Source organism: Balaenoptera acutorostrata, chromosome 20 (assembly GCF_949987535.1).
Source record: "Balaenoptera acutorostrata chromosome 20, mBalAcu1.1, whole genome shotgun sequence".
Taxonomy (NCBI): domain Eukaryota; kingdom Metazoa; phylum Chordata; class Mammalia; order Artiodactyla; family Balaenopteridae; genus Balaenoptera; species Balaenoptera acutorostrata.
The window spans coordinates 37,351,282-37,378,163 of record NC_080083.1 but is presented as its reverse complement, the minus strand read 5'-3'; the positions used below and the strand labels follow the sequence as shown (position 1 = coordinate 37,378,163).

Genomic DNA, 26,882 nt, shown 5'->3' with positions numbered 1-26,882 from the left:
CTATTATCTGTAGATTCAGCCAAATCACCATTTCCTGATTCTAATGTTCAACAACCACTTTTGAATCCTCCCCTCACTTCCTCTCTGCTTCAGTTTGAGGTTCAAAAGCATCCAGGAAGCAAATTAGTACTCAGCTGAGCAGAATGGGGCCCTGACACCCTTGTGGTTCAGCTGTTCGTTAATTTGCTGTAACTCAGGTACATCCCTTCTCCAGTCTGGACCTCAGTTTTTCACTATAAGCTACAGGGTTTCTAAAGTCCCGTCTAGCTCTGAAATCTAAGATTCTTTGATGAGATTCTGAAAGGGGAATTTTATGAACCAGCTCCTTTTGGAAAGAAAAATGTGTCATACAGCCCTATGAATCTCTTGTTAGCCCAAAGCTTGTTTTTTTTCAGAGCACTATACTGAAACCGTGAAAGAAATCAGAAAAGCAGGAAGACTGGCAGTGTCTGCCAGTGTCTCATATGATTTGGCAAATGGACTCAGAGGATGCCAGCATCAAAGTGGCCAGAGCAGCTCTTTGCCAAGGCTGAGTGGTGGTCAAGGGAAGAGGCTGTGGGCTCCTCCTTTGATACTGCTACATTTCTCTCCAAGCCTCTGTTTTCCATCAGTTTAGCATGAACTGGTCTCCTACTCTGGGCCAGCTTGGAAGGAATTGTATCCTGGTTTTGTTTCCAAATCAGTATAGAGGTGAGGAAGTCCTGTTGAGGCTCTCCAATGGTGATCCTCACACTCCATGTTTTTAACCATAGAATTAGGGTTAGAAGCCCTAGTAACTAGCACTGGTGAGATGGAAAACTCACTTCCTGGGCCAGGGTTCCACTGGGGATTGTAGAGTTCTCCCCTATTAAGCATAATTGGGTACCATCTTCTCCTGGGGACTTTGGAAGCCCTCAGCCTTCTCTTCCTCAGGCATTTTCTCCCAGGGGTAAGATGTTGAAAGTTGGAGGTTAAATGACTTGCCCAAAATCACACGGTTGGTGGCAGAGCAGAGATGAAAACCTCAGCCAATCTTCCGAGTCCTTAATCTGGCTCTTATGGGACCATGCCACAGCTGGCTCCTCGTAAAAGGGACAGTCGCACCTCCTGAGGACACTGGGCAGGGATGCCAGGTATTGATGTGACTGCCGTTCCAGTCCCCAGTGACCTTTTACATCCTGCAGCCTGCTCAGACTGTGGAGGAAGCAGCTCTGGAGCAGTGGGGGTTGCCATATGCAGAGCTGCCCCGGCGAAGATAACAGGTTGTCTGTCATGTACGAAGCCTATGTATGGCCCGGACCACAGAGCTTCCATCGGAGGAGAAATTAAACCTGTCTCACATACCAATCCCAGTGCTCTGATTACATTTACAGAGGTCATGGCCTGCATTCTGTCACCATGGAAACCTCTCATGCTGCCAGTGTTGTCTGTGTGTGTGGTTGATATTTAAAGGCAAAGTCACAGGCCCCATTGCCCAACTATCAGCTGCCAGGGGCAATCGCTCTCCTCCACCAGCCTGAGTCCTGGTGCTTCATCCAAGAGATAAGAGGAAGAGGAAGAGATGGGGAAAAGGGCCCACCTGTCTCTAACAGGCAGGCTTGCAGTAGAGCCAGGTTTGCAGGGAGGGGGCTCCGGGATGGTGGTGCTGGTATAGCAGATGTGGGGGAACCAAAAAGCATCCCGACTTTGTCAGAATACAAGCATCTTCTCACAGGCACATGAGCCCGCTGTTAAGTAGAGCCCTTCTTTCTCTGATAACTTCCAAGTCGTGAGCACATTTCAGAGCAGCCAGATGGAGCTGGGGAAGGCCCCTCTGCCTGAGTGCCCTTGGTGGTTTCGATTTTGCACATCTGGTAGCTGTGTGAATTGTGCTGATAACAATACCATTTATGAAGGATCCCTGCTTCTTCCAAAGACCCCACAGCACTGTCCTGGAAAAAGCTACCAGGGGAGTGACTTATCAGAAGTCCCAGGTGTTGGAAGAGGTAAATAACACCTGATTCAACAGAGTAAGAAAAGAACACAAGTGCTGACTCGGCTTGTGACCATCAATTTTTTCTTTAGTCTCAAGACAATTATTTCCACACCATTGAATGGAGTGTAGATAACACCGGCACCTTAATAGGCTGGGAGCAGAGGCTGTTTAGAGGAGATTTTAAGCACTGTGAGCATAAAATGAACATGAATATTCTGCAATATGCATCTTACAGCTTGTCATTAAGTGGATGGCCTCAATGATGTGATGCAACAGGCTTTGACTGGAATATTGAGCTCTGAGAAAGGAAATTCTGCATCAATAGTCTCACGATGTGGAATATCACATATTACTCAATAAGACATGTCATTGTATTGATAGTGCATATGCTAAAAAGTACAGCAGCGGATAATAACAGCTTGACTCTCCACAAGGCACTTTTCTTTAGGAATTTACAGCCACTCCCTGAAGCTTCTCAATGTCCCTGTGGGTGGAACATGGTATATCCTGAAATTACAACTAGGGAAATGGAGTGAATCTATTTGATTTAATTTCCTCTTTATTTTCTCTTATATTTTCTTTCTATTTCTCAATTTCTTTACTTTTTCATCCAGTTTCTCATTCACTTTCTTCATTTCCATTGTTCTTGCTTGCTTGTTTTATCCCTAGTCCATCACCCCTCCCTGTCAAACACCCCCTCCCACGCCCCCCCCTCCCCCAACACACACACACACACTGCTTTCTGTAGAGCTCAGCCCTGCTGGCAGCCCTACAGACTAAAGAGGCTACCGACTCCTGGGATATAATCTGCCTTCTGATTGGTTCTTTCTGGGGTCTGTATTTATAGTGGAAACTTGATTTCTGCCACAGTGAGTGAAAAGAGGAGTTAATATCTCATGCCTTCCCGATGAAGGTTTTCCCCATGTGGTTCGGAAGCACTGCAAGTATTCCAGAATAGATAGGGCAGGGAGGAAATCTTTGGAGGTGGGCAGGGAGAATCTGCAGGCTGATTATCCCAATTCGTTACAGCCCGGTGCCAAGGAAGCCAAGGCCACTCTTTCCATCTTTTTAAAAGCAAGTTTGCTTCATAAAGAGGAAAAGCTCTCATCCTTGGAGACCAATGACACACATATCTCAGCCAGTCACTCCTCAAATATATCTTTAGTGAGCAAGGAGGTTCAAATGAGAGATTACGGATGATTCAGTATATATATAGGCATTAAGCACCTCCCAGGGCTAGCTGCTGCGGGGAATGAATGCAGAGATCATAATAATTGCTAACATATGTGAAACATCTACCATGTTGCAGGCAGTTATAAACACAATATATATTAGCTCTTTGAATCTTCACAACAACCTTGAAAATACTAATAGTGTTGCCATTTTACAGATAGGGAAATTGAGGTATGGAGAGGATAAGTAGCTTGACCAAGGTCACAGTAGGCAAGTGGCAGATTTGAGCAGAGAACTGCCTGACTTCAGGGCCACTATACTCTATCACCTCTTTGGTGGGGTCAGGATTGTGCTTTGGGATGTGTATTCTGAATATGGATGAAGAGTGGCATGTGATAATGGGGAGGTTGGATGCTGAGGGTTGGATTAAAAGCCATTTCAGTATCACAGCTCAACAAAGATAATGAGAACCCAACCCAGAGTGGTGACACTCAGGATCCAAAGGAGGGATTCAAAAGCCATTGTGGGGAGGTAAGATTGGCAGGGTTGGTGGATATTTGGAACGGGAATGAGGAAGGGTCCAAGATGAGTCCTACATTTTGAGTTTGGATTACTGGACAATAGCAATTTCTTTATAACAGTTACAATTTGTTGAGCATATACCATATATGCTTACAAATGCCATCTTACTTAAGCTTCATAATTACCCTGTAAGGTAGGAATTATGATATCCAATTTACAGATGAGGAAACTGAGGCTTGTAGAGCTCTGTCCAGAGGCTTAGAGCTGCCAGGTGGCTGAGCCAGAATTGGGACTCACATCTTTTAGACTCATAAGCCCATGCCACTTTCACTGAACTTTGTTGCCATTACAAGGATTAAGGGGAGAGGAAATAATAAATTGGTGGAACTGTTCAGATATCCAGGTGGAAATGCACAACAGAGGTATAACTTACAAGAGTCATCTGCATGAAGGGGAAAGTTGTGGTGGTGGGAGAATGAAACCACTGGGGACTCAGAGAACAAGGAGAGAAAGGAGAGGAAGAGGAGAAAGGCAAGTGTGAAACTCTAGTGATTACCTGTGACTAGAAGGTGAAATGAAGAGAGCCAAAGAAGGAAGCAGAGAAATAATAGTTAGGAAAGATAGGAAGAAGACCGGGATAGGGCAGTGCCAAGGAAGCTGGGCGCCCAAAGCAAGAGCAAGTGGCCAATGCTACCCAGTGCTGCAGAGAGAGGTTGGTAAAGACTAAGCAGAGGTGAGAAGGAAGGAGGGCATCGATGCCCTCAGGAGAGTCACTTCACTGGTGCAAAGACAGGCAAAGGACATGAGATCTGATGGGGGGAAGGAAGGAGAAGAAAGGATGAGATTGGAGAAGGTAGCGGGGTTGAAGGAATGTTTTTGTTTGTTTTGTTTTGTTTTTAGGATAGAGGAGACCAAGGATGTTAGCAGACAGAGGGAAAGACTGAAGATGAAAAAGACAGTGAGACTGACGATCTAAAAGGTGGTAGGAGATGGGGGGGATCATGAATTCTGTGAAAAGATAAGAGAAGGGACAATTCACTGAATTGAATTACTTTTCAATTCAAAGTAAAGTCTAAAAATCAATGCAACAAGGACCGAGAGTGCTGTCTTGTATATGAAAGAGCATGGTTTACACTGGTAGAAAATGCTGCTGGAAAGGAAGTCCAAGGATGTTTAGGATGTTTAGGACAAGGATGTTCAGGATTAGACATCTAGAAAGGGAAAAATCAAAATGGACATTGACACAATTCTGCAGGAAAGGAAAGAATATATTTCGGGGACCTAAAGGTCATTACAGACAGGATGTCCACTAGGGGAAGGGTATTTTCACCCACTTTCTTGTATTGAAATAATCAGCCATTGCTGGTGTTATTTCTGACTCCAGGTAGTGTTTCTGTTGGTATTTGTAAATACTGGTGAGTCTGGCCAGATTACATCAGTTCCTCTTAGTGTGCATATTCCTCCAAGCATGTGTGCACCTGTGCGGTGCAGACCAGCGCTTTCTATCAGATTCTAAATAATTGCCTCTTCTCTCACCTTGAATCCCTCTGCCCCAACCCTGAATTCTAACACCTGTAGTAAAGTGAGGGAGAAGAAAGGGAAGAAATGAAGGAAGGGGCTTACGAGCTTAAACTTTTGCCTTTTGAAATAATAAATGAAAGGAAATCAAAGAAAGCCAGTTCTACCTTTGTAAGGTTGCTTCCCTTCTATTATTTACTTTTAATCTCCCTAATCACCCCTAAAAGAAAGGGTTACTGCTTCCATAGTTTTCCAAATTTATCATGTCTGCAAATACCTAGCCTGTAAAATTAGCCTTGGCCCCACCTGCCTCTCATGCAGATTAACCCCACAGACTGCCTGCACGTCTCACGCAGAGAGTGCACAGCCTCATCTGGCTGCAGCTGACACTTTCCGCATGCCCCGCACACCCCCCCACACTTCAGACTCCCAAGAGAACCAATCAAAGACAGAGAATGTCAGAGTCAGCAACCTCTTTGGTCTTTAGGGCCTCTGTTCGACTCAGCAGTGCCCCTGAGGGATGTCTAATGGGGTCTAAGGGATAGGCAAAGAAGATACAAAAAATAAGTGGGAAATATTAGGGAAAAATAATAAGGGGAGTGATAGAAATATGAGATAAAGAACAAAGAAAGAAATGTTACTATTTAGATGGAGGGAGACCAACTCTGATTGTCTCACAGAGCTGCTCAGTGATCCCTGGGCTGTAATTATCTATCCATCTCAGATGTTCAGTTCTGTAAGAGTTTTGGACCAGCACTAGAGAACCAGGATTCTAACGCCAGCACAGCCCCGGGTGATGTGGGTGGCCCTGTGCAGAGCACTAGGTCAGTTCCTTATCTTAAATTTGAATCACCTTGAAGACTCTTTTGAGTTTTAATAGTCCCTCATTCTATTCTGAGACTGCGCCTCACTGAGAACCTGCTTTGGGAATGTTCCCTGATATGATACGAGAACCTGCTTATATTGTTGTATGTATTAGTGCAAAGAATCTGGAAATGTGAGCTGGAAGGGGAGGCCATCGAAGTGCATTTGTGTGAGTGTGTGTATAATAGGACCCGCCTAAATGGAAAGATTCGCTAATTAGTAAGAGCAAGGCTTCTGGCAAGCTGTGGAAACCCTGCATCTTAAGGCCACTGAGCGATGTGCCCAAGCAAGCATCTTGCGTCCAGCTCCTCTGCCTCAAGGGTGCCATGAGGCTTGGTTTCCGGGGTCTTGCCAAGCATGCAGTGAGCCTGGTTCTTGGCACCGGCTGGACGCATCACCTCTCCTTCCACAGTCCTTAATGAAGTGTGCAGCTCTTGTCCCCATTAGGCCCCAGCATCGTCAATAAAAGAGTCAATAAGCCCAGTTGATGGGGTTGGGACCGAGGGGCTGAGATGCAGCGGCCGCACATCCACAGGGCAGACGTCAGCTCCGCCGTGTGTCGTGACCCAGCATCCAGGGATCAATAACCAGCTCAGAATAAAGCCCAAGAGCTGCCCTCTGCAGTCCCCTCTCCAGACCCATTTCACCCAGGGCGGAGCAGTGCCAGCCAGCTCCTGCTTTGCTAGCAGTTGTTCCTACCCATGCCATTCTGGGTGCCAGATGCTTTTGTTTCTTCCTGATTGAGCCCTCTGGACACCCCATGGATGCATATTCAGTGAGCGCCCACCTGGCATGAGAACGTGTAAACGGCATCTCCAAGCAGCCCAGAGGCTGGCATGGGCTCTGTTTTCTGTGTCTTCTGTCTCCTGACAGTGTGTGAGGGGCCCCTGTGGACCAGGCGGTATCCTTTCTGCATATCGTGCTGTGGACTCCATTCCTGGCTGCTCTGCATCTCTTTAGATACCCTTATCTTATCTAATTACAAGGAATTTCAGATTAATTTCATGGCCTCTGCTCCAAAGGACCTCTTATCTGTGAGGGCCTTGTATTTTAACCTTGTCATTCTTTTGTTGTTTGCCTTTAAAGGGGAGACAGCTAAGAAGGGGATGCTAGGATCTTGCTGGAATTGGGGCTGGGGGGAGGGGAAAAAGAGGGAGGCAGACAGACCTGGGACTTGTGTATTCTGCTCCATCCCCCTGCCTGCGTGTGGAGACAGCTGGCTGCTTACTCCCATGACAGCCACATGGTACCCAGCCACACAGAACAGGACCCGGGCAGGGACTCGTCTGCTGCCAACCTCTCCAGATCCCTTTGATATTTCCGACAGAGCAGTAAAAGACTCTTGACTATCATGTTTTGCCTTGCCTCTCTCTACCTCCTCCAAGACTCCTCAGTGTGGTTTCCATGGCTACCCCCAATCAGATTTGGCTTCCTGCAAAATTGGATTTCAAAGAAGGACAAGGCTTCTGAGGAATTTGTCCATTTAACAGAACGTCATTAGGAGTAAGGCTGACTGCTGAACCAGGGTCCTTAGATGATTAAGGAGGGGCTGCGCTCATGTGTGGAGGCAGGTTTCTGTCTGCAAGAGGAAACTTGATGCAACATGACAATGGCATATTGGAATCTGCCAGTCACTGCACTCTACCCAGCTCTGCACCTCCCTCTACCCCATCCCTCTAAAACCCACAATGGATGTAGAATATCTTTGCCTTGAGTTTCTGCTGCTTCCCTTGGTATAAGTAAGCTATGACAGGCAGTGAGGCCTGATAGGACATGCAATTATTGCTTTTTATCAAACAACCCTTTAACTTGTAGCCTAGATCAGCCTTTGACAAATATCCTTAAAGAAGAGGGGGAGGTTGTCAAATTTCCTTCCACTGCTGAGAGGAAAGCGAGGCAAAGTGCTGGGGTTACGTATAGGAGGGACCGTGTTTCCCTCGTTGTTTTTTAGAACAGTTTTAGATTTAAGAAAAATTGCAACGGTAGTACAGAGAGTTCCCATATAGTCTCCCTTGCCTTTTAACACATGTCAAAAGTACTCAAAAATGATTCCAGAGCAGCTAAAATTTTGTAGAAGTAGCACTGAGTGTGGTAAAAATAAAAATGCCCCGGCAGGGAACTGGTATTGCTCTGGAGCCCAGAGGAGGCAGCCTGCCCACTGTTAACTTTCCCAGGGCAAGAAGGCCTTGCAACAGGAGCCGGATTCCCTGAGACTCTTGCCAGCCCCTGTCCCCCACATTTCTACCTCAATTTACTGCAACTTGTGGTTGCGTCATGTAACCCTGAAACCAAGGCACCATTCCTCTTCAGATGGCAGGACTCAGATGTATAGATGGCTCAAAGCCGCTGGACCGCTTAAAGGATCAAGCCCCCAACCCTGAAACTGTATCTCTGGAAGGAAACTATGCCAGGAGTCAGGCACTGCTACCAGGAGTCCTTCTGGAGAGTTTCTCCTTGCTGCTCCCATCCCCATATCCACAGTTCTGTCATTATTGCCCCTGATGCTGCTGTAAAAGCCACTTCACCCGTCTTCTCCGTTTTCTTTCTCTTACCACTCCCAGTGCTTCCCACATATTCTGTAGGTAGAATCTGAGAATAGAAACTCCATTTTTTACAAAGAGGGAATTGGTAGAGGTGAAGTGAGATGTGTATAAGATCACATACTATACAGGGGCTCAGTTTAGCTCACTCCCCAGCTCAAAATTTGTCAACACCTCCCCAATGTCCACTCAATTGAGTTCAGAATCCTCACTCTGACTTTCAAGTCCCTTTACAATAGAACCTCAATTTTTCTTGACAAATTTCCCTACACCATCCAGTAAAAGAGGGTCATTAGCTGTTCCTCAAGCAAGAGAAGGCTTTTCCATCTTTGTTTACTCTGGTCCTTCCACCTGGAAAGCCCTCCTGCCCCTTCAAAGTCTGGTGTGTTCAGAGTCATCTCAAATGCCACACACACTGCTAAACACACATACACTGGCACTTCCCTCCTTTTCTTATTATATTCATCTCCCTCCTTTTAGCGAGTGCTTTATACTTTTTTCATGGTACTTGGCCTATTGTACTTAAAAAAAAAACACTCTTTAAGATAATTGTAGATTCACAGAAGTTATGATAAATAATACAGAGCTATCCTCTTTACCCAGGTAACATCGTGCAATATCACAGGACCATATCACAGCCAGGACATTGACACCCAACACCTACTACTTTGAATGAGAGGGAAGCACACTTCTGTGATCTTGTCCTTCACTTTCCTCCCTTTGTCAGCTCTTAGAGGGAAAGGGCTGGGTCCCCCTCTCCCTCAGCTTTCTCCCTGGGTTACCCCTTCTTTTCCTTGCATCCTTTCAGACTTAGGGAGGAAGGGACACTTTGGCTCCCTGTGTCCATTGCAGCCGGACTGCTCTGATTCTCCCCAAAGTTGGTGGCTTGAGATTATTTATTGGGACATATGGTCATTCCCTTGAAACGTCCTGGTTTGCCTGACAAGCGGTTCTGCCCTGGTTTTCTGGGCGTGGACGAGCGATTTGGGTTGGAAATGACTGCTGTCCGACTTGGCGGGGCCTGACCCCGTCCTCGGATTCTGCCTCCTCGAGCTTCATTTCGGCGCCACGGTGGCTTTTCAACCTGCCCCCGAGGCCCGTTGTCCGGGACTTAGGATGGGGAGCCTCCCGGGGACGGGGTACCCGGGGGTGGCGTCGCGTCTTTGTTTTGACCGGGGGCTGGGGTGCGGGGCGGGGCGCGGGGCGGCCGCCTCCTCCCTCGGGCACCGCCGTGAGGGCCGCGGGCCCGGCGCACAGGTGTAGCCGCCGCCCCGGCGTCCCGCCCGCGGCGCGCCGCTTCCTGAGCGCGCCCCGCCCTGCGGCTCAGCCCCGCGACGCCGGCGACAGAGGGCCAGGTGCCGCTGCAGCCCGCCCGCCCGGCCCTCTCCCGCCGCCCGCCACATGCAGGCCGCCGCCGCCCTCCCCGAGGAGATCCTTTGGCTCCTGGAAGGTAATGCCCCGCCGGGAGTCTCACGTGCCGAGCCCGGCAGCAGCCGAGACGCCAGCGGCTCCGAAGGCCGGCCTTCCCCGTCAGCTCCCTCACCCACCGCCTTCTAGAACCTCGAGGCTGCCGGAGTCCTGACTCTGCAGAGCCAGGTGTTCATCCCCCGCCCAGGGTCCCTTTCACTCGCCTCAGTAACACATTTTCTTTTTCCTCAAGGCGTCTCCACCTCCCACGTAGCCTCCAGGCTTCTGAGCAAGTTCAGGCCGCGTTCATGGTCCCCGGGCCGCCGTGCTGGCCTTCAAGCTGTCCCTTTCTCCTCGGGACGCCCTGCGCCTATAGGTTTCGCTCTCGTCCCTCTCCCGCCCTGACTCCGTCTGTCCCGCTCGCAGGGTGCCTTGACCTTCCTGCTTAGAGCGCCCCAGGCTCACAAGGGGCTGTGAGGGCTCACGGGCTCCTGTCAGCCAAGGCCCGGGCACCCAGACCCTAGGTCCCCTTCACCCGCCTGCAGCTCCGGGGGTCCCTCATGCACCTGGGGCAGGCGGATCCTAGTATTACATCTCTTCCCTTTCCAGAAGTGCCCCATTGCGGTGTGTTCAGTCACTAACACTCAACACATCCCGCTGTAACACTCCAGAGTTACAAGATCATCTGCTTGCCTCACACTTTTTCTGGTGAAAGTAACTTGCTGTTCCTGTAACTGATCTTCCTGGAAGGACAGGGACCTGGAATCTGTGCTTGCATAAGGGTCCCAGGAGGAAACTCATCCGAATTAAGCCTTTTGGCATCTATGTGACAAATGGCCTGCTTTGGGCAGGTCATACTTTTGGCAAGAAGTTTTTTGTTTTTGTTTTTTTTCAGTTTCTCTCAATTTAATTGGTTTTATATCTCCATTATCTTGTTATTTTGGTCTAAATGCCTCCTAATCAAATATTTGGCAAGTCTTTTCAGTCTGTTTGTGGCTCGGTTTCCATTCTGGGTTGCTTCTCTGTAAAAGCCGTCAACTAGGTATTTCTTCTGAGGTGAAGTTTCCAAATTTATTTTACTTATGACCCGAGTGAATCTAAACTTTCAGAATAGAAAAGTATTTGCAGGGTAAAAGCATCATCTGGGTGTCTAAGAAGAAGCAACCCAGCCTTTCCCTCTACTGTTGGTTCAATAATTCCAAGTGTAAAGAGAGGCTCTACATGTCTGGTTTCCAGGAGAGAAGAAACTGTGGCAAAAAGTTTCATTCTGCCCTGGCAGTTAAAGGTATAATCTGATTCTTTTTATTGGTATCTGTCATTTGTTGAGAGGGAACCTATTTTACAACCTAGTTAAACTAGACTTCCATTTTGTGTGCCGCCTTGGTAGAAGATTCCTTTTAATTTTCAGAAGCTTGCAATGACATCCACTCCTTCAACGTTTTTGATGTGCAGTTCTTTATTGTTCAAAACTGACACTTTGGTAAACAGCTCATTTCTGCACCTGCCACCTTCCTTTAGTTTAGATTATTTTCTTGTTAGCTGACTGTTTTTAATTGAAGTCTTCAGATCTCCTCCTAAAGCAGAACCTTTGTTTGCTGACAAGTAGAGCAGGGTATGAATGGAGATTAATTGCGTGTCACATACTTTTGTATCAAACTTGCTGTGTCTTAACAGTCTCTGTTGGTGCTCGGGTCTTTAGAATATACGGAGGAGTCTGAGATTAAATTTTAAGGAGCTTTGTTGGTTAATATATTTCTTTAAGCCTTTTTTTTTTTTTAAGTTTGCAATTAGAGTCTGAATCTGAAGTAGAGAGAAAAATGTGAAAGTGGGATTCAACCAATAATTCTATTGAAAAGTGTTTGAAGAATATGCTTTTGAAAGGTTCATGTAATCATAGCAACATATTGGTTGTAGGTTTTGTTTTTTATGGAACACACTCTGGTGTAGACCAGCAGAATTATTCATTGTACTACAAACAATTTGTAGATATTATAAACCCATAATGGCTATCCATTTATCGTCTGTTGCTGTTTGTCTCCCCACCCCCACACACACACTTTTTAAGGTTAACTGTTGACAATTAGAAAATATGTAGGTCCTGATCTCTATGTCGTCACTCAGTGGAGGGAGTCACAGGGTGAGAGTGCTGCCACTTTAGTGCTGCCACAGGCCGTGCGGGTGGAGTTTCCACAATGAATTACTACTTTCATAAACCAAGGCATAAGCATTTACACAGTGATTTAACACTAGCCATCACAGCCCTAACTTAAGCATTTATTTATTTATAACTACATGAGCATAAATGACAGGGGCATTTTTTGACATAGTATGTGTGCTTTGAAAAATAAAATATGCAAAGCATTGTGAAAGGTTTATGCCAAATTTTGCATAATGAAGAAGGGAACAGAAATTCTGAAGGTCTAAAATTAATTTTGTTAAATTTTAAACATTTGAAAGTGTTTCATTTGACCAAGAAGCTCCACTTCTAGGAATCCGTGTTACTGAAATTAAAGGACATGAAGTATGTGTACCAGGGTCCATAGTAAATGTCCATGAGTTAGGAAAGGTCAGGTGATGGTATGAATGATTATTCATTTTATGGAATATTTTGCAGCCATTAAAAAGGTTGTGGTGGATCTGTATATATCGGCTTGGAAAGTGTCCATAACATATTTTTAAGACTAAAAAGCAAGGTACACCGTAGTATATATAATATACCATTTATGTCTGAAAACAGCAACAAAACCCCATATATTATGTATGTTTGTGTAAGCCTGGGAGGGAGTAAGAAAGAATATACACCAAGCTCCTAACATTGGTTTCCTAGGGAGGGGAGTGAGAGAGTGGGGGAGAGATTACTAATTTTATTTCATACATCTTCATGTTGTTTTAACCATGACAGTGACCATGTATTACTTTTGTAATAGGAAGAAACAACCTGGAAGGTTATTTAAAAGGAAAAGGAACAAAAAACGAAAAGAAGCTTAGAGAGGTCAGAGTTCGAAAGGGCCATTAACCAGGGTTGTGATTATGCTTTTCTCTTGGTAGCTCTAAGGGTGTGTGGAAGGTGGGGATTTTTTTTTTTTTTTTTTAATGCTTTCTTGGATTTTGGGCAAATATTAAAGCAGTGAGAGGTTTCTAGGGTAACTCAGGAAACATCTTCCTCAGATAGACTCTGTCAAGCTCTCATATAGAAATAGTAACTAGTCCATATCAGCAAATAAGTACCTTATAGATAAGTAAAGTGAAGGGCATTTACTGCCTTATTGAAAGAGAAGGAAATATTCAGGTCTGTTTTCAAATAATCAGGCTTCAGATGTAGAAGTTATCTTTTCGTTTTTGTTTGGTGATAACCACGATGAAAACAAAAACAATGGAGTGCTGGCAGTTTGCATAATCTTTGTTTCACAGGTACAAACATAATCAGTTTCTTCCTTGTCTTTCTAGCCCCACTTTTGAAGTCAGAAGCACAAGAGGCAAGTATGAAGGAAGGAGAATAAATATTTCTTTAGTTCACAATTTGTCTTGTGTGATGGAATGGGGCTTACTGACTTTAATAGCTAATAGGTCCCAACTATCTACAAGGTACCTAAATCCTGCTCAAATATGGATTAGAGACAAAATAACATCCACAACTCGGCTGCATTTAGTAGCAGTTGCTGCATTAACGCTGATTCCAATATGCCTATGGTTACTTATTTTTAAACTTTCTTGGAAAGAAGAAGTCATTAATCATTTCCTTCCAGATTGTTCTCCAGATTTGTATTGGTCCTCCATGTAGCCAACCATAAAATCCTTTTCAACATAGTAAAACTCCAACTCTGTGGAACTCGCGGGAGTGAGTTGTGCTGGATAGCTGAAGATATTCTCTTTAAGCACTCTTTTTATTATAAACATTTGTGATCAGTTTTTTCTCAGATGCAGTAGGAACTTTTCACACTTCCTCAACCAACCAGTCTGTGTTCAAAGGCACCTCCTCTGAACACTATAACTCAGAGTTGTTATAGCGAATATCATTTATCATACTTTATGGGAATATTGAGTTGTTTAGGGATTTTTCTGCCATAATTGCCCCTGGACTGCTTTGTGAATGTCTATGTCTGTTTTACTTTTTAATTTTTGTCATTTTTTTTTCCTACTGTTAGACCAGGCCTATCACTTTGCACTGCTCTCAGTGTTATCTGTATCCCCAGTGCTATTGGAACATCAGATAATTAAGTTCATTGGAATTAAGATATGTGTGAAAGAAAGTATGAAGGGCTCTCTTGATGAACACAGTACCCAAACCGTTAGGCCTGCACTTTGTAACATGTACTGTGGCTGCTCAGAGTCTTTTTTACTTAATTTTTGATACTGGGTTGTCTTCTAGATAGGTGATGTTACTTCGGTTGAATTCTGAAAGGTATATGACCATACTTCTATTTCTTTTTTGTTAAATTTTTTGGTTATAAGAGCAATAATGCTCATTGTAGAAAATTTAGAAAACACATAAGAGCAATAATGCTCACTGTAGAAAATTTAGAAAACACAAGGATATACAGCCACCCATAGTCAACAATTGTTAAATTTCCATTTATTTCTTTCAGTTATTATTATTTGTACATGCTTTAAAAGTTGTGACATTTTGTGTGTATAGTTTTGTATACTGATTTTTCCACTGATAGTTTTTATTTGCTATGGTCTCCTGAGCATTTTCCTAGATCACTAAGTTCTTTTTTTTCTTTTGAGTGATTTTGAAGTTATACATCCTGGTTTTATTCCACTGATAGTTTTACCTTTATGGGAAAAACAAAAACAAAAACATTTCCCTCTGATTAGCAACGTTAAGAATGAAACAATATCTTCTAGCTCTTTCCTCCTGTGTGAAATGTGAAATTGCTGATATAATCTTGGATTTTAGATTCAGAGAATTATAAATGTTTTATTGGGTATATTAGATTACAATAATTTTTGACATTTGCATAATATTTTAAACCATAGCTATAATAATATTTTTTCTTCCTGTTTAACTTGTTCATTGCTTACTTTTTGTATCATGGCTTTTTCATTCTTAAACTCTTCATCTCTTAGATATTTAGACTTTGCTAGAAGGGTAGCCACTGGCCGCATGTGGCTATTTAAATTTAAATTAACTAAAATTAGGGGCTTCCCTGGTGGCGCAGTGGTTGAGAGTCTGCCTGCTAATGCAGGGAACACGGGTTCGAGCCCTGGTCTGGGAAGATCCCACATGCCACGGAGCAGCTGGGCCCGTGAGCCACAATTGCTGAGCCTGCGCGTCTGGAGCCTGTGCCCCGCGACGGGAGGGGCTGCGATAGAGAAAGGCCCGCGCACCGCGATGAAGAGCGGTCCCCGCACCGCGATGAAGAGTGGCCCCCGCTTGCCGCAACTGGAGAAAGCCCTCGCACGAACTGAAGACCCAACACAGCCAAAAATAAATAAATAAATAAATAAATAAATAAATAAATAAATAAATAAATAAATAAGAAAATCCAAAAAAAAAAAAAAAATTAACTAAAATTAAATAAAACCAAAAAAATCAGTTACGCAATTGCACTAGCTACATTTCAGCTGCTCAGTAGCCACAGTGCCTGCTGTATTGGACAGTGCATAAAACCCTACTAGATGACAATTGAGAATATAATGCTGAGTGAATTTCTCAGGAAGGGTACTTTGATAGTACCCTTACTGAGCCCCTCCAAGTTTGAGTATGTGTCTATCTAGTTTCATATAAACTTAGCTGTGGGCATGAGGTTCTAGGGTCACACTCTTTCCCTTTCTTCCCCTTTCTCTCAACTTAAACTCTCAAAGTTTTACCCTTATCTTCTGGTCTTCGATTTTGTGGAGGAGAAGTCTGATGCCAGCCTGATATATTTCTTTTATAACCCATTCCTCCCACCACCTGCCTGGATGTTTATAGGATATTTTTCTTTGCTCTCAAAAATGTCACTAGATAACTTCAAGGTTTTAGACTTTTTAATAATTTTGCCTGGTATTTAGTGAACCCTTTTGATCTAAAGACTCAGGTCTTTAACTTGAGAAAATTTTTTCTATTGTCATTGCTTCTACTCCATCTCTTTTATTCTGTCATACTAGGATTTATATTATAAATATATTAGGACCCTGATCTATTCTCTGTGTTTCATCTCTTTTATTGTCTCATCCGTCAGTGACTTCATTACAGTTTTAAATTCAGCATTTATTTATTTAAAAAAAATTTCCATGTGTTCTTTCCTCATCACTCATTGTTTCATTTTCATTACATCTGTAAATATGGCTTATAGGCATAATGACTTTTTTTTTAATAAATTTATTTATGTATTTATTTTTTATTTTTGGCTGTGTTGGGTCTTCGTTTCTGTGCAAGGGCTTTCTCTAGTTGTGGCAAGCGGGGGCCAGTCTTCATCGCGGTGCGCAGGCCTCTCACTATCGCGGCCTCTCTTGTTGCAGAGCCCAGGCTCCAGACGCGCAGGCTCAATAGTTGTGGCTCACGGGCCCAGTTGCTCCACGGCATGTGGGATCTTCCCAGACCAGGGCTCGAACCCGTGTCCCCTGCATTGGCAGGCAGATTCTCAACCACTGCACCACCAGGGAAGCCCCATAATGACTTTTTGAATGTTGTTGAAAATATGATTAGAAATTTTCTAAACATTTGTGTTCTTTAGTAATGAATCTACTTCAGAGGGAGACATTTTCTCTAGTTCTTCAAGATATAGTTTTCTTTTCGAACTTTGTTTTCTCATAGGTCCTGTATATTTGTTTTGTGATAAGTTTGCCTAGGTTCAAATCCTGACTCTGCCACTTTCTTACTAGTATTTAACTTTGGGTCTTAGCTGTAAAATGGGGATAATAATAGTACCTATCTCATAGAATTTAAATGAGGAATAAAGGACTAAATATTTGAAAAGAACTTAGAATAATATCTAGAATGTATTACACACCATATGTTTGGTAAATAAAATTAAATTTTTTTTTTCTTTGAGGAAGTCCTATTGATCTCTCTTGCAGCTGCCTCTCCACAGGAAAACTCCTAGGCATGGCCCTTTGCTTGGGTTGGTGGTTCATCCTTGCTACTCCAAATTAGGGGAGGTTTGTAGGGGTTCTTTCAGGATCTTCTTCATTTCCTTCCTTCCTTAGATCAGAGTCCAGTGATTATTTCTATGTGAAGCTTTTTGGAGAAAAGAGAGAGGAAGTTAGCTTCCCTGCTAACTTAAGAAAGACATGTGTTCCTTACCTTGTTATAGAATGCTTTGTATGTGTGTATGTTTGTGTAAAAATAGTCTTTTTGTACTACTTGTCAGTTGAAAAAAAATGAAAGGTTTAATCTTCCCCTTCTCCCTTTCTGTTTTTATAAACAGAACTATTTTTTTAATTGGTAGAAATATTTTAGTTTCATTGTGGGTATAGCCTAGATGTTAACTGGTCTGCCCAGGCCTTTTGAACTCTAGGCAAGATCTACTCCCCATTGTGGAAGCCCAAACATCTCCTCAAGATCTGGATAATTCTCAAGAGGCATGCATTCTCAAGGTTACTTTTGCTTCCAGGATCCCCTCCTTCCATGTGTGCTTTCTGTAGGCCTAAACTAGCGGTTCCCAAATGGGGTGATTTTGTCCCATGGGGGCATTTGGCAACACTTGGAGACATTTTTTGTTGTCACAGCTGGGGAGGGTGCTATTGGCACCTAATGGGTAGAGGCCAGGGATGCTGCTCAGCTTCCTACAATGCATAGGATAGCCTCCACAACAAAGAATTATCCAGCCCCAAATGTCATTAGTGCCAAGGTTGAGAAACCATGTTCTTGACATATATCCTTGCCTTCAATTTCCACAAAGACCTACGCACATGAAGTCCCTGTGAGTGTAGAAGACATCACTGGAGAGTCAGCGGGTGCAGGGAGAGGGAGGAAGGGTTTCCACTGCAGTAATGCAAACGATTTCAAATTGAATATTAGGCATCCCTATTCCTAAAGCCCCTTTTCCCACTCCAGTCATCAGACAGTGACCTCTGGCCTTTCACCTGATGTAGTTCTCAGCCTTATGCTTTCTCACTGGCACTTTCTCCCTTTATCCTATCTGGAGCAAAACAAAAAAAAATTTTTTTTTTCCCTTGCCACATGGAAAGGCAGTTTAGCTATCTGTTTAGTGGTTTAGGTTCCCACCAACACCCACACATGGAGAAATAAATTACTTTGCCAAACCATGGCGATTCTCTTCCTAAGAGGAATTCTAGTGCCAGCTATTAAGATAATAACATTTTTATCTCTTTATATAAGTGTAATACTTAAACAATTTTTAATCATTTTAAATACAGGAAAAATAAGATAAGTTTCAAGTTTTACCATCATCTGATAATCTTAACATATTAACATAACTATCATAGATCTAATTTTTTCATGTTATAAACCATTACGCTGTACAGAAATCCTATAATTTCTGCTACGTTTATTCATATTTATTTCCCCTGTGTTTCCAAGTTCATTGCTTGCTTTTCCAGTTTGTCAGTGCTGCATTATAGGTTAGGTGATTATAACAGCTGGCTTTTCAGGTTTGGAGTCTTTGAGTTCCACTGTTTAATTTTACTATCCAGCTTTTACATGGAACATAGGACAGACGTGGGCTTAGAAACAGAGTGGTCTTAGCATCCAGAGAGCAAGCTTTCCTGAAGGCTTATGGCTTTGATAAAATCATTTATGAATTACTTAAATTCTCATCTAGGGTCTCCTCTTAACATTGTTGATATTCTAATATTAGTATGTTATAGGGAAATAAAATTTTTATTCACATAATAGGAGCTTTACTAAAAGGTATCCAGTGGCACATACTTATACATACTTAAACCAATATAGTAGTTGAGTTGGAATTAATTAAGGTACTGTATATTATAAATCAAGTATGAGAAGTATCCTGGATACTTAGAAAGCTACAGAAAATCTCTCTTAACTGCATTGTAATAAACGCCCTTAAAATTACTCTTTCTTTAAAGTAAATTTTCATTTTTTTTTTTTTTAATTTACCTTTTTTTTTTTTTAACTTTGGGTTTTTATTTATTTATTTATTTATGGCTGTGTTGAGTCTTCGTTTCTGTGCGAGGGCTTTCTCTAGTTGCGGCAAGTGGGGGCCACTCTTCATCGCAGTGCGCGGGCCTCTCATTATCGCGGCCTCTCTTGTTGCGGAGCACAGACTCCAGACGCACAGGCTCAGTAATTGTGGCTCACGGGCCTAGTTGCTCCGCGGCATGTGGGATCTTCCCAGACCAGGGCTCGAACCCGTGTCCCCTGCACTGGCAGGCAGATTCTCAACCACGGCGCCACCAGGGAAGCCCTAAATTTTCCTTTTTGATAACTCTTTGTGTGAGCCTCTTCATCCATCGATTCCTCCCTCTCTTCCTTCCTTCCTTCCCAGTACTTTATTAAGGTATGATTTACGTACATAAAATGCACTAATGTTAAGTGTTACAACTGGATGACTTTCATGTATGTATGACTGTGTGACTGTGTGACTACAACCCACATCAAGACGTAAACATTTCCATCTCCCTAGAAAGTTTCCTTTCCAGTTCTGGAACTTCATAGATCAGTATGATCTCTTTTGTGTCTGTCCTCAGCATAATGTTTTTGAGAGTTATCCATGTTGTTCTGTGTATCAGATTTATCTTATCCTTTTGCTAAGTAGTATTCCATTGTGTGAATATTCCACAGTTTGTTTATCCATTCTTCTTCTCTTGAACATTGAGTTGTTCAGTTTTGGGTTATTATGAATATAGCTGCTATGAGCATTCTTGTATAACTTGTTTTGTAACATAAACACTCATTTCTCCTGGATAAATATCTAAGAGTGGAATTACTTGGTCGTAGGGTATGAATACATTTAATTTTATTGGAAACTCCAGTTTCCCAAAGTGATTGTACCTATTTTACAATCCCACCACCAGTGTATGAGAATTCCAAGTGCTCCATTTCCTCACCAACACTTGATGTTGTGGTCTTTTTATTTTTAGATATTCTGGTAGATGTTATGGTCCATGTATTGTTTTAATTACAAAAATAACTTATGGATACATTTTTATTGTAGAATATTTGCACAACATAGAAGTATATAGACTACTTGACCTAGCCACAGCAGTCAGACAAGAAAAAGAAATAAAAGGTATCCAAGTTGGAAGGGAAGAGGTAAAATTGTCATTATATGCAGATGACATGATACTCTATAGAGAAGACCCTAAAGACTCAACACAAAAACTATTAGAACTAATAAATGAATTCAACAAGGTAGCAGGTTACAAGATTAATATACAGAAATCTGTTGAATTTTTTTTACACTAACAATGAAATATAAGAAAGAGAAAGTGAAAAAACAATCCCATTTAAAATTGTGTCAAAAACATACCTAGGAATAAACCTAACCAAGGAGGTGAAAGACCTATATGCAGAGAACTATAAAACAATGATAAAAGAAATTGAAAATGATTCAAAGAAATGGAAAGATATCCCATGCTCTTTGATTGGAAGAATTAATATTGTTAAAATGGCCATACTACCCAAAGCAACATACAGATTTAATGTGATCCCTATCAAACTACCCATGACATTTTTCACACAACTAGAACAAATAATCTTAAATTTTTTATGGAACCACAGAAGACCCAGAATTTCCAAAGCAATCCTGAGGAAAAAGAACAAAGCTGGAGGCATAACCCTCCCAGGCTTCAGACAATATTCAAAGCTACAGTAATCAAAACAGCATGGTAGGGCTTCCCTGGTGGCGCAGTGGTTAAGAATCTGCCTGCCAATGCAGGGGACACGGGTTCGAGCCCTGGTCCCGGAAGATCCCACATGCTGTGGAGCAACTAAGCCTGTGCGCCACAACTACTGAGCCTGCGCTCTAGAGCCCACGAGGCACAACTACTCAGCCCACGTGCCACAACTACTGAAGCCTGTGCATCTAGAGCCTGTGCTCTGCAATAAGAGAAGCCACCACAATGAGAAGCCCACGCACCACAACGAAGAGTAGCCCCCGCTCGCCGCAAGTAGAGAAAGCCTGCGCGCAGCAGCAGAGACCCAACACAGCCAAAAATAAATAAATAAAATAAATAAATTTATTAAAAAAAAAACAGCATGGTATTGGCACAAAAACAGACATATAGATCAATGGAACAGAATAGAGAGCCGAGAAACACATACTTAAGGTCAATTAATCTTTGACAAAGGAAGCAAGCATATACAATGGAGAAAAGACAGCCTCTTCAGCAAGTGGTGTTGGGAGAGCTGGACAGCCTCATGTAAATCAATAACGTACATTAGAACAGTCCCTCACATCATACACAAAAATAAACTCAAAATGGCTTAAAGACTTAAATATAAGACATGACATCATAGGACGCCTAGAAGAGAATATAGGCAAAACATTCTCTGACATAAATCGTAGCAGTGTTTTCTTAGATCGGTCTCCCAAGACAATAGAAATAAAAGCAAAAGTAAGCAAATGGGTCCTAATCAGACTTATAAGCGTTTGCACAGCAAAGGAAACCATAAACAAAACAAAACAAAAAGGCTAACAGAATGGGAAAAAATATTTGCAAACTGTGGGACCAACAAGGGCTTAATTTCCAAAATATACAAACAGCTTATACAACTCAATATGAAAAAAACAACTCAATCGAAAAATGGGCAGAAGAACTAAATAGACATTTCTACAAAGAAGACAACCAGATGGGCAACAGGCACATGAAAAGATGCTCAACATCGCTAATTATTAGAGAAATGCAAATCAAAACTACAACGAGGTATCACCTCACACCAGTCAGAACGGCCATCATCAAAAAGTCTACAAATAATAAATACTGGAGAGGGTGTGGAGAAAAGGGAATCCTCCTACACTGTTGGTGGGAATGTAAACTGGTGCAACCACTATGGAAAACAGTATGGAGGTTCCTTAAAAAACTAAAAATAGAACTACCATATGATCCAGCAATCGCACTCTTGGGCATATATCTGGAAAAGACAAAAGCTCTAATTTGAAAAGATATATGCACCCCAGTGTTCATAGCAACACTATTTACAATAGCCAAGAGATGGAAGCAACCTAAGTGTCCATCAACAGATGAATGGATAAAGAAGATGTGATACACACACACACACACACACACACACACACACACATACACACACAATGGAATATTACTCATCTATAAAAGGAATGAAATATTGCAATTTGCAGCAACATGGAGAGGCCTAGAGATTATTGTACTAAGTGAAGTAAGTCAGAGAAAGACAAATATTATATATCACTTATATGTGGAATCTAAAAAATAATACAAATGGACTTATTTACAAAACAGAAACAGACTCACAGACATAGGAAACAAACTTATGGTTACCAAAGGAGAAGGTGGGGTGGTGTAAATTAGGAGTATGGTGTTAACAGATATGCACCACTATATACAAAATAGATAAACAAGGATTTACTCCATAGCACAGGGAGCTATCTTCAATATCTTATAATAACCTATAATGGAAAAGAATCTGAAGAAGAGTATATATATATATCTGAATCACTTTGCTGTATACCTGAAGCTAACACAATATTGTAAATCAACTATAGTTCAATGAAAAAAAAATGAAAAAAAGTATATAGACTGCTTGGTTTTTTAACATTGCACCATTGGATACCTTTCCATATGAATCTATGTATATATTCATATATATATATTCATTTTTAAACTGCTGTACAGTATTTCAAAATTTTTTAACTATTCACCTATTGAAGGATGTTTAGATCGTTTCCAGATTTTTTTGTATTTCCACAGTGCTGTAGAGAACATATCTGCATCTTTGTGTACATATGCAAATATTTCCATAGGATAGATTCTTAGACTCTCAAATGGAAGATTGCAGAAGTGTTAATCCTAGATTTGTAGACTGGCCAGTAGTTAAAACTTAATCCAAAGTACTATCTGTGTTTTCGTTCCTGGTTTTTGTTTTCTCTGTGCTGTGAGTATATAGGTATTGTCATTTTTTTCCCCTTCAGGAGGTAAGAGAATGAAAAATATAAACACCACACATTTCTTGGGTCATGGGGCAGAAACAATCAGCAGGTTGAAGCAAACCACAACCAGAACATGCTGACAGTTTCTCTATTGTATGCTGACAACTTCCTGCAAGCCAAAACAAAGCTGGTGGGTATGATTTTAGCCTTGCCAACAAGTTTTACCTCTTAACAGAAAGCAAAAAATATATGCCTTAAGGATTAAAACTAATTGCCAGATCGAAAATTTAATGCAAGGTTTAAAACAAGCTCTAAGCAAACTAAAAGTCATTTTCCCCCACTATGATACTTTTATTTAATTGGTGTGAAACTAGGCAAGACAAGGTTTCTATGAAGTCTTCCATCGTTAGAATAGAAAAATTAACACTAAAGTTTCAGAGGTTTGATTTTAGTGAGATATTTAAGAGTCACTGCAGAAATACTAATGGTCGGATATCTTCAGCATATTTGCAACAAGGAATCAGAAATTATTATTTTTTGTTTGTTTCTACCAGAAGCTGTCAATGAGACTTTGTAGAAATTGGATCTGCAACCAGGCTGTTTTTTTCTGTAAAATAGCAATACGTTACATAAAGGGATAGTTGTGACATTTAATTAAATACCCAGACAAATAGAATACTCAGGTATCTAGAATGAAATGTGGCCTTATGTTACTTCCAAGGTAGAGATTGTTTTGGTTTGGCGGGCATGATTTGCTAGGCATGGCAAAGTGGGTGGGCATAGTCTGTTACTGGAAAGGATGTCTTACTGTTAGCGGCTTACTCAAGGAAGTCCCGAGGATGATGCAGATCTTTACTCCCCGCCTATCGCATCAATCCAAGCAAAGGACTCCTGGGATGGGTCCCTGAGAGGAGTCCCTCCTCCCTTTGATAGCCCCTTCTCTTCTCCACAATCTCAACAAACATTTTCTACACCCCTCCTTTCTCCATACAGGCTCCCATCTCCATCCTAGAGGGGTGATGTCTCATCTTTAAGGCTTTAACTCCTTCAAAGTGTTCAGAGTGAAGCATCTATAAGATAAACATTTTGATTAGAAAAAAACACTAGGTATCATTGAAAATTTAAGAGATGAGGCTGAAGTAGTATCCTGCTCCTACAATTTTTTAAAAAATAGTGAATAGATTGTTTTCTAACCTTTACTTAGGTATTTTCTTTTAGACCCCTTTTTTTATGGGGAAAAGAACCATGTTCTTTAGGTTGATTTCCAGGCCAGCCCTTTTTTTTTTTTTTTAATTTATTTATTTATTTTTGGCTGTGTTGGGTCTTCGTTTCTGTGCGAAGGCTTTCTCTAGTTGCGGCGAGCGGGGGCCACTCTTCATCGCGGTGCGCAGGCCTCTCACTATCGTGGCCTCTCTTGTTGCGGAGCACAGGCTCCAGACGCGCAGGCTCAGTAGTTGTGGCTCACGGGCCTGGTTGCTCTGCGGCATGTGGGATCTTCCCAGGCCAGGGCTCGAACCCGTGTCCCCTGCATTAGCAGGCAGATTCTCAACCACTGCGCCACCAGGGAAGCCCTCAGCCCATTTTTAAAAACCATTTTGTGTCCCTCTTTGTTAGTGGGAACACACCCTTTATCCCCTGTTCCCTACCTCCAAGCTCTGATGTTGGTGTTGTGACTGGGGAGTGACTCCGATGGCAGGACTGGGAAAGGTATGAGGAGCTGGGTGGGAGCTAGGTTGGGGTTCCCAGGATTAGGGAGGAGACTATTTAATGAGCCAGAATGAGAGCAGGAATGGGCCTCACCTAGCGGGGAGGTGAGAGCCAGTGCAGGGACCCAGAGCAAAAGGAGAACAGAATTTCCTCTCCTCATCTCCCTCTCTTCCTCTCCTGTCTCCTTACTTCCAACCCCATCTCCCATTAAGAGCGTGGCTGCCAACAGGCTTGGACGTGCTATGATAAGAGGAGGGGGCTATGAGACGGGGTGGGGAGTGATGATGGAAGTCAGCAGAAGGTTGTTGAAGTATAATGACTATCAAAGCAGCAGCAGTGAGAGAATGGATATTTCTGTGATTGTGCCCAGCCAGGACAACCATTCACGTTTAAAGAGTATTTGCAAGTACTTGGGGACTTTTTTAAAAAAATCTAAATACTGCCCAGCATTAAACTTAATAGAATTAATTTGGTGAGTCATTCTAGCCTGTGCCAACACTTTTTGCGTGTAGACAAAAATCTCAAATATTTTCTTGGGTGTAATGCCAATATAGGCAGAAATTTAGGGCACCCTTCTTTTCAGAAATGTGAGCTCTGCTTTAGTAGTTCAAATACTTTTGCAAAATATCCCCTCTAGGAACACTTTGATTGGTTTTTGGTTGGTGGAATTGTTTTCAGCAGCATTTGGCCATTCATCCTGCCTTCAAATAGAAGATTGATTGAAGCAAACTTCTGAGTTTTAAAACAATATATCAACAAAAAAATTTGTAACTGTTAAAGAACACCAACTTAAATATTTTGTTCTTTCTGTGTATTAGGAGCATTACTTAGAAAACAGATGGAGGCAACCTTTATTTTTCACTAGTTTGAAAAATGTGACACATAGGATGTCATTCTTCTCCAAATAGAAGAGTAGCCTTGTAAATGGACAAGGTCAGAGGTTTGGGAGAATGTCAGAGACTTTCACCAGGCTACAGAACCTAGAGATCTTGGGTGCATCCTGTCAAGTCAGAATCTTTTCATCTGGCCTTAGGCCGTGCAGTGGTTTCTCCCAGGGATGTGATGATTATATCATGTCTACAGGGTTCCACATACCCTCTGTCCCCTTGTCCTTCTTTGTTTTCTTTTTCTATCTTCTTTTCCTACTCTGGTTTGCTGGAATAGATACCCATAAGTTGCCTGGAAGCTGAGGGAATCTATGTTTTAGGGAAGCTGTGAATTATAATAGGAAGATGCATCTTTGCCAGAGCTGTTTACCTTTTACATATGGGACTTAAAATCATTGTATATTACTTTTAGTACAAAATACTGTATATTGCTACAAGCTTGCCTTCCAGAATAATCTTTCATCACTGTCCTCTCACCCCTAACCTTTATGTTCTGCCCTCCAAGTTAGAATTCTTTCAGTCTCTCCAACTGAACTAAGATCTATCACCTCAGGACCTTTGCACATAATGTTCCCATGCTTATGCCATTCTTTTCCTCATTCTACCACCTCCTCCCCATCCCCAACATACATACTTGACCTGCTAATCTGGGGGTTTCTGATGAAAGGTCAGGTCTCTGAGAGATCTCCCCTGACTTACTTCCCTCTAGACTAGTTGCATCTACTCTAGGCCTGTGCCCCCCTCGCTTTTCTTATTATAACTCATATCACAATTTATTCTAATTGTCTATTTAAGTCTTTATTCTTTGGTAGACTGTAAACTTTTAGTTTAGATCTATCTTGTTCACTTTTTCAGTATTTAGCATGTAATAAGTGCTCAATAAATATTTGTTAAAGAATAAAGGCATTCAGAAAAAAAGTGGCATTGTTTATAGTATGTTTCTGATTTTGTCTTCTCTCTTTGGTGTGAGGACATTTACACCAGTGTGGTATTGCTCACTCACCAGTCAAAGGTAACTAGGTGTAGACCCTGTAACATCAAGTATTATGTGTAGTGAGTGCTGTGATGTCAGAGGCACCTCAGAAGTGTTCTTACTCAGTGGTGTTTTTCACTCTGGGTTTTGCAGTTGCAGGAGCCTAAGGCATCCTGATGTGATAGGACATGATGTTTATATTAAAGGAGTTCTTGTTTGTTCAAGGCTGATTGCTTAATGGAAAACCCACCCAGAGAGAGTGGTAAGCTTGGTTAAATACAGGAGGTGAAAATCTCTTCCTTGTTCAGTGGTGAGTAATGTGTTTCTGAGCAGGGTTGCTCAGGCACCTTCAGGTCA

General features: G+C 42.2%; 1 protein-coding gene across 2 annotated transcripts in view; it reads left to right on the top strand.

Moving 5' to 3' along the window:
* Positions 1–9,954: 9,954 nt before the first annotated feature.
* SKAP1 (src kinase associated phosphoprotein 1) overlaps positions 9,955–26,882 on the top strand; it is a 286,843-nt gene continuing 269,915 nt past the window's right edge. For both annotated transcript variants that reach the window (XM_007176386.2, XM_057536326.1), the window contains exon 1: positions 9,955–10,021. In XM_007176386.2, coding sequence (XP_007176448.1) covers positions 9,973–10,021 — 49 coding nt within the window. In that variant the 5' untranslated portion in view covers positions 9,955–9,972. The remainder of the gene's footprint in view (positions 10,022–26,882) is intronic.